Source organism: Corvus brachyrhynchos, unplaced genomic scaffold (assembly GCF_000691975.1).
Source record: "Corvus brachyrhynchos isolate BGI_N302 unplaced genomic scaffold, ASM69197v1 scaffold165, whole genome shotgun sequence".
Lineage (NCBI taxonomy): Eukaryota > Metazoa > Chordata > Aves > Passeriformes > Corvidae > Corvus > Corvus brachyrhynchos.
This window is the reverse complement of record NW_008238315.1, coordinates 70,444-78,647: the sequence shown is the minus strand read 5'-3', so window position 1 is coordinate 78,647 and position 8,204 is coordinate 70,444. Positions and strand designations below refer to the sequence as shown.

General features: G+C 50.1%; 1 protein-coding gene across 1 annotated transcript in view; it reads left to right on the top strand.

Annotated features, from left to right (window-relative positions):
• The window catches only part of NUP160 (nucleoporin 160), a gene marked incomplete at its 5' end in the record, with an annotated part of 23,205 nt that overhangs the window by 6,149 nt on the left and 8,852 nt on the right, over nt 1-8,204 (top strand). The window contains 10 exon segments of the mRNA XM_008633264.2: nt 340-423; nt 876-1,046; nt 1,131-1,230; nt 2,367-2,532; nt 3,068-3,183; nt 3,290-3,450; nt 4,549-4,682; nt 4,956-5,026; nt 6,489-6,648; nt 7,108-7,177. Coding sequence (XP_008631486.1) covers nt 340-423; nt 876-1,046; nt 1,131-1,230; nt 2,367-2,532; nt 3,068-3,183; nt 3,290-3,450; nt 4,549-4,682; nt 4,956-5,026; nt 6,489-6,648; nt 7,108-7,177 — 1,233 coding nt within the window.

The window sequence follows — 8,204 nt, the reverse complement described above, 5'->3', positions numbered from 1 at the left end:
CGCCCCGTGGTGCTGTTTGTCAGGATATGTCATGGAATCGTGGAATTATTAAGGTTGGAAAAGCTCTCTGAGATGGTGGAATACAACCGTTCCCTCCAGCACTGCCAAGGCCACCACTAAGCCGTGTCCCCGAGTGCCACATCACATGGCTTTTAAATCCCTTGAGGTGTGGTGGCTGCACACTGCCATGCATCCATGTATCCCAAATTTAGCATCCAGACCTTTCTTTTAACACTTCCATCCCACAAAGTGCTGGCTTATGCTCTTGTCCTGCTTTACCTCACTCAGTGCTCCTTGAACCCTTGCCTTAAAATCCAAGTTTCCTGTGCTGCTTTGCAGATCTTTTCTCAAGGAACTGAGAGGCACATGGATCTGACGTGGGATGAGTTAAGGAAAGAGGTCACTTTAGCTGTGGAAAACGAGGTGAGATGGATTTTCCTTCCAGGATATTGTGTTGTACATGGTGTGGTGATGTTTTAGGTGCCAAGTGATCTCAGGCCTTGGTTTATCCTTTTATTTCTCCAAAGGGAATGATGTGACTTTTTAAAAAGTACAAGTCTTCATCCTTCCTGCCTGGGATTTCCTTTCCCTCTTGGGTTTTTGGAATCCTTCTGGGTGTTGCACCTCTGCTCCCTGCGTGCACTTTGGTCACCCATCACACGCTGCGCAGGCCACCTCCCTGCAGAGCTGTTGCTCATCATTTTGGAAGAGAATCCAAAATACAGGGATTATCTTCCAGATAATCCAAATGACAATTATCAGGGGACCTACTTGAAGGATCTCTTTGTCCTTTTGGGTCTGAATTTCCCTCGTTTTATCCTGTTTGTCCTTATTTTACTCCACTATTCCTGATTCCTTTGTTTTGCCCCCGCTAGTTCCAGGGCAGTGTGACGGAATACGAGTGCTCCCCGGAGGAGTTTTGGCAGCTGCAGGTGGAATTCTGGTCCAAGTTCTATGCCTGCTGCCTGCAGTACCAGGAAGCTCTTTCCCGGCCCCTGGCCTTGCACCTGAACCCCTACACCAGCATGGTGTGCCTGCTGAAGAAGGTGAGGCTGGGTGGTGGTGAGATTCCCTGGACAAGTTTCTCCAGAGGATTTGGGAAGCTCAAGGATTTTCTCCTCACCTTTCAGGGCTCCATGTCCTTCCTCGTGCCCTGCTCCTTGGTGGATCATCTCTATCTCCTGTCCAATGAGCACCTCTTGACCGAGGACGATGCTGCCATCTTTGAAGGTGAGGAGACACGGAGTTTTTTCCCTCCTGTCAGGGGTGTGGGAGCTTCCATAGAGATCTCTTGAAGAGCTCCTGATCCACAGTTGCATGGAGATAGTTTTATTTTGGCTTTGCAGGGATACTTATTTTGTGAAACTTGCCATCATGCTCACACCAGCAATTAGAAAATAGTGTCAAGGCTGCCCATGGAATCATGGAATTGTTTGGGCTGGGAGAAATTCTTTCCCATGAGGGTAGTGAGGCCCTGGCACAGGTTGCCTAGAGAAGCTGTGGCTGCCCCTGGATCCCTGGAAGTGTCCAAGGCCAGATTGGACAGGGCTTGGAGCAACCTGGGGTAGTGGAAGGTGTCCCTGCCCTAGGCAGGGTGTGGGACTGAATGGGCTTTAAGGTCCCTTCCAACCCAAACCATTCCAGGATTTATGAAATGTTTTCACATCAGCTGTGGAAAGGGGCCATGCTGTTCCTTGTCTCCGGGAAGTGAATGCCAGAGTATGGAAAACATGTCATTAATATTGTCACCACAGTGCCCTCTGTGCTTTGCTGGCCTTGGAATGCCATTTCACTAGGAAAAAGGCTATGGAAAATGTTACCTAAGCTCCACTTTCATGCTTGAGTGATTTTTATATATTTTTATAAAGCGGGATCGTCATCTGTTTGGTTGAGCTTTTTGTGGAGCAGAGGGAAGGAAAGCTGGAGGCCTGGGCTAGATTTGGGAGCCCCAGCAGTTCCTGCCCTGGCTGTTTTAAACAGTCACTGTCTCAAAAGATGGGATTTAATTTAAAATCTCATCCATAAAGGATTGCAGAGCCGAGCTGAGCCATTTTCTCCAGGATATATTTTTTTGCACTAATTATTTCCTTTCAACCTGTGGCTGGAAAAGGTCCCCTGGAGCGAATTTAATTTTTTTATTGTTGCATCATTTTGCATTTTCCAAATAATGAAGCCCAAATCTTTCCCTTGTCAACTCCTGAGCTTCAGTTTAGCCTCATTGTTACTGGGGAAGGGTTTGGTGCAGGGAACTGGGACCAGTCTGCTGTTACTGATGATAGGAGCTGAACTAACTGGCTTTTGCATGGTCTTCCCACTTTCCCTTGAAAATCTCTTGGAAAATACACAGTTAGATTCTTTCATTGCAGATTTGGAGATGTCTCGTGATGTTGTCTGTCTTGTCCAGTGCCTTCGCCTGATCGGAGAATCAATTTCCATGGAAATGGCATTCATCATGGAAATGGCTTGCTCCCGCCTCCAGCCTCCAGAAAAGGCTGCAGAGCAGATCCTGGAGGACTTGATAGCTAGTGACACGTAAGGAGATGTGTTTTCCAGAAGCTTCTCAGGGTGGCTGAGCTGGGATTGTCCAGAGCTGTCCTTGCTTGACATCCAAGGGCATTTGAGATGTGTGGGCTCCTTGCCCCGTGCTGCAGGAGACTTTTCCAGGGATGAGGACCGTGGTTTGGTGTCACTAGCAGGGTCTTCCATCCAGAACCTAGAGAGCAGGAGAGGGACAAATTCCTGTTAGGCATGGAAAGAAGTGCCTGGAGACAGTAGGAAGAGGTCAGAGCCTTGATCAAACCGTGTGGTTCCTGTGCTAACCTGAAATCATTCCATCGTGGAATGCCAACTATCTGGCTGGTATTTCCTGATAGCCTGAGGGAGTGGAATAAATAGACTGGTCCCTGCAGGCGCTATAATAAAACTCACAAGCCAGCCAAGGATTCCAGTTAGGAATGTCCAGGCTGATCAGATACTGATCCGCAGTGGAACGGAGCGTAAGGGAGCCCTCTTCAGTTGGAACCTGAGGTTGCTGTTTGTGATGATGAGGATCTTTTTGATTTTGCAGGGAAAATGTGATGGAGGATATCCACAGCAAACTGCAGGAGATCAGGAACCCCATCCATGCCATCGGATTGCTCATCCGAGAGATGGACTATGAAACAGACGCTGACATGGAAAGAGGTGAAAGCTCTTCACCAGCTTCTGGGAAATGCTGGGAAGTGTTTTTATTCTGGGAATTGTTGCTGCCTGTGTGGCTCCTGTCTCACCTAGGCGGCTTTCCCCACAGCTCCTCACCTGGCGCTGCGCATGAGCCTGTCCCAGCTGTTCGGCAGCGGCACCGCGGCACACGTGGTGTGCGGAGGGGTGGCCAAGATCTGCACTGTCCGCTTCCTCCTCTGCCGGGACCTGCTCATCCTCCAGCAGCTCCTGCTGCGCCTCGGAGATCCTGTGAGTACAGCCCTGGCGCTACTGCCATGCTCCTGGGACTTGGGAATCCTGTGGGGTTCTGCTGGTGGTGCAGGGCGGAGCTCTGTCTCTTCCCACAAGGCTGTTGGAGTAGCCCGAGGCCTGGGCAGGTCCTGCTCTCTCCTCCAGCTGCTTTTGTCCTCCTAATCAAAGCAGCCTAATTCCCTTTATGCCACGCTGAGCATCCAGGAAGCCAATCTGTATTTGTGGGAGGAGGGCATGGATTCCAGCCTCCCATATGAATCAGCACATGCAACTCTCTCAGCTATCCCCCATCCTTCTCCCAGCACCGATTCTCTTGCAGCACACTCCAAGGCTGCAGTTTCAGCTCCTTGGAAGCTGCTCCAGCCAGAGCAAACAGTCCCCACTCTGGTAGCTGTGTTTGGGATGGTTGGATGGGCTGGTCTTGGTCTGTCCCCTCAGGCCTGAGGCCACATGAGGCACGGTGCTGCTGCTTTGGATGGGCGCAGGTATGCGGAACAAGTCCCCAGGCAGGGATGGCCTTGTTTAAACCAATATTATTTACTTTAAAATAACCAGGAGTTTCCTGGTTGAAAATAAATCCCTTTTTCCTGGATAAGGTTGTCCTGGTAGTGTTTAAGGTGTGTTGCAAGGTGCCCTCTGGAGCTGGGCTCTCCCAGACCATGAGGCATGTGACCTGCTTTCCCACCTTGATGTACCTGTGTCCTTCAAAAGCTCGGATTGTTTCTTCTCCTGTGACTCCTGCTCTTTGCTGGAGCTTATGGAGACCCTGAAGTGATCTCTGCAGCAAAGCCATGATTTCAGTCTCTGGGATAACAATCCTGGAATGCTTTGGGTTGGAATGGATCTTAAAGACTGGCATGAGCAGGGGCATTTTCCACTAGGCCAGGTTTCTCCAAGCACCTTCCAACCTGGCCTTGAACACTTCCAGAGGTGGGGCAAGAGTCCTGCTGTTTCCCTGGGAGGGCTGAGTTCCTGCCAGGCTGTTGAGCACCTTGGTGTTGGCAGGAGGGACGAGCTGGGCCTGATACAAACCTCTCTGGTTGCCCTTGTCCTGCCGCTGCTCCATGTGTCCCAAGCTCTGTGCTTTCCTTGCAGATGGTTTTGGGAGGGGGACAGCTCTTCCAGTCCCAGCAGGACCTGCTGCACCGCACCTCTCCCCTGCTGCTGTCCTACTTCCTGATCCGGTGGGCGAGCCAGTGCCTGGCCTCCGACGTCCCTGTGGACACGCTGTAAGTCTCTGCCCGGCCTGGCTTTGATTCCTCCTGAATCCACCTGAAATGCCCTTCCTGGTGTGGAAAGCAGGTGGTTACTGTGGGAATATCATTCCAGGAGCACTGGGGAGGATTTTTTTCCCCCTTCCATGTTCTGAGCTGACTCTGCCTTGTGCTAAATCTGCCCTGCGAGGCCTCACTGTTCTGTGCTTCGTGGGAGTTGAACAATGAGCACAATTAAAGCGGGAGGCGTTTTGTTGTCTCTTCACTGAGGGCTCCTTTCTTCCCTAGGGAATCTAATCTGCAGCATCTCTCAGTGTTGGAGTTAGCAGACACCACGGCTCTGACACCACACAGACTGGGTAAGGTGTCCACGGATCATCAACTCTCCCTTTCTGTTATTTAAGCCTGTCTCTGCCACCTGAGGGAAGTGCTTTATGCAGGGAGCTAATGGACTGTGTGGTTGAATGACCCTGATTTAAGTGGGGATGTTTGTCAGGCTGTCCACAAAAAAAAAACAAACCAACCAACATCAAAGGATCTTGGAGGTTGGACTTGGATTTTACTCTCAGCCTGAGAAGGCTGGAAATGCCTCACTCAGCCAAAAGTTTTTCATTCTAACCCCGGTAGCATCAGCCAGACTCACCCCTCATGTACTTCACAGTGGCTATAGTAGCTCAGACCAGGTCTGTCACAGACTCCTGGAATGGTTTGGGTTGGAAGGACCTTAAAGCTCATCCAGTTCCACCCCCCTGCCATGGCAAGGGCACCTTCCACTAGCTGGCGTTGCTCAGAGCAACCTGCTCCATCCAACATGTCCTGCTCTCCAGCCTTTATGCTGCAGCAGCTCAGGGAAGCATTAAAATGTGGAAGTACTTGCTCAGAAGTGTTTGAAAACGTGGAAATACCTCCCCAAAACATTGCCGCTGATATTTGGTTCATATTTTTTAAGTTTTGCTGCAAAGATGTAAGTTTTGGGTTAGTTTTTTATTGGGAGAATATAAGGCAGCTTAATTAGGGAAATGTGGGCCTTGAAGTGGTTCCAGAGGGAGGAGGTGAACAGGGATGGGAAGGAAACATGCAGGTAAGAGCCTGCTGTGACTAGTCAGCACTTGGAGGCTGAGATACTTCAGAAGGAGCTGGGAAAATCTGGGACAAACAGGCAGCAGTGCCACGTGTGAGCTGGGAAAGAGCTTCCTCCATTTTCTGACATCAATGATCCTCAGAGCCTGAGCTCTCCCTGACCGAGAGTCTGGGTGCAGGAGGCAGCTGGAAATGTCAGGGAAGTTGAAAACATCCTTTGTGTGTGCCAGTGTCGTGGGTTATTTCTTGGCTGGCTTATGAGGAAAGTCCTGTTTGGCCACTGTTCTTTGGGGAAAAGTATGCAAAACGTAGGGAAGGAGGTGGCAGCTCGGGGAGAGGCGCCGAGAACGGTCAGTAAGGGGGGATTTTTGGGGTGCTGGAATGAGGAGGGAGGGATTGGAACAGCCAGCTCAGCACTCCCTCAGCTCTGTCGTGCTGGGAAGCTGCAGCTGGGCTGGGAATAACAAGTGGAGAGGGAGCAGAGCCTTTTTTTTGTGTGTTTTAATTGAGCTGTGGTTAATAGACACTGCAGGATAGGGCACTTTGATCTCCTGCTGCTCTCTCTGACTTAACCAGACGGCAGGAGAAATCCAAAACCAACAAATTGGAGTGTGGAACGTGCTTTTGGTTTGCCCTGACTTAATCTGTGCTGTTTGGGCTGATGAGCACAGCACAGGGTGGAAAACCTGGGATCTCTGCTGCAGGCCCTCTACTCACAGTTCCTTTAATTTGTACTTCTAGTATCCGGCCCTCAAACAATCGTGGAGCTCTTCTTTCAGGAAGTGGCCAGAAAACACATCATATCCCGACTCTTCCTGCAACCAAACACCTCTTTGGCTGAGACAAGTTTGAACTGGCCCCATCTCATCACCTCAATTGTGGCTGATTTTCTGCCTCTGCTGTATCCTTGGCTGTGAATCCATTGCCACTGAGCCTCCTGCTGTTCCAAAATGAGTTTTCCACCCCCAAATTTCCAAGACAAGCCTCCTGAAGGAGGGAGGTTGTTGGCATTAATGGGATTTGTGGGTATTTTAAGATTTCACAGATTTCATCCTGTTTAGGTGCACGATAAAGGATTTGAGTTTTTGACTTTAAGCCCCTGAGCTTTCACTACGTAACTTGGTGGGGTGGGATGCTGGGGGATTTGGAAGGGTAGCAGGGGTTGGGGATTAGATGTACTGGTGATTTTGTTCTAATATGGATAAATCTTATTACAGAATAATGACTTGTATAAAGAGCAGCTTAATCTTCTCTCTTTTCCCCCTATGAACGGAGTATGAGAGGCATGTTGGCTTCCAGACTAATTAGTTCTCCAAGCTCTCCAGACTGAATTCTCCTGTGTTCCTTAACCTCTGCTCAGATGGCCCAGCAATCCTGGCTTCCTCTTCCCAGAGTGCCTGATGGGGAGCTGTCAGTACACCCAGCTCCAGGTGAGTGCATCACGCCAGCCCTCTCACAGGTGCTGGAAAACTCCCCAAAACATCATCTTTCCAAGTGCTGGAGTTCTGCTTTCCTCTAGTCGTGGAATCCTGGAATGGTTCGGGTTGGAAGGGACTTCAGAGCTCATTCAGTTCCATCCCCTGCCATGGACAGGGACGCTGTCCACTAGACCAGCTTGCTCCAAGCCTTGTCCAGTCTGGCCTTGGACACATCCAGGGATGGGGCAGCCACAGCTTCTCTTGGCAACCTGTGCCAGGGCCTCCCCACCCTCATAGGGAAGAATTCCTTCCCAATATCCAATGTAAATCTCCCCTGTTTTAGTTTTAAAACCACCACCCCAAATCACTGCTCTCTGAGCTGAGACAATGCCACAGAGCATTTGATGGGGAGTGATGTGAGATCATGGAATCCCAGAATGGTTTGGGTTGGAAAGGACCTTAAAGCTCATCTCATTCCACTCCCCTGCCATGGGGGAATCGTCTTCTGAATTTTGTCTTTCATCTGTTTTCAAGAGCATCCAGATACTCAGGTTTATGCTATTCCCATTCCATGGAGGAGTTCATTCTCCCAGGGCTCGTCTGACCACGTGATGCTGCGCTCCTGAAACATCTTTGCAGAGCCTGTGTAAATATCCCAACAATCCTAGAGCTTGTTGGCTGCTGGTGTGCCCACAGCCTTTCCTGTACCACCTTTGCCCATGATTGCCCATGGGACCTGGGTTTAGAAGGATTCCTTCAGCCCAGAAAGGGCTCATCTATTTCTTCAACGTCCTTATTAGTAAAGAACAGTGTGAGAAACACCCGTCAACATTCCATCTCTGGCTGCTCCTGGCATCCCAGTAGCAGGGATGGTGAGCTGCTGATTTCCAGGCGTTTTAGACTGCTGTATTTCAGATCACTGTTCCTCCACCTCTCTCCCTGTGCTCTTGGCAGCTGGAGTTGCTTGTGCTCGAGTTCTGACCCACACAATTCCTTGTCTGCAGCTCCACGTGATGCTTCATCCTGTCTGGGCATTCCT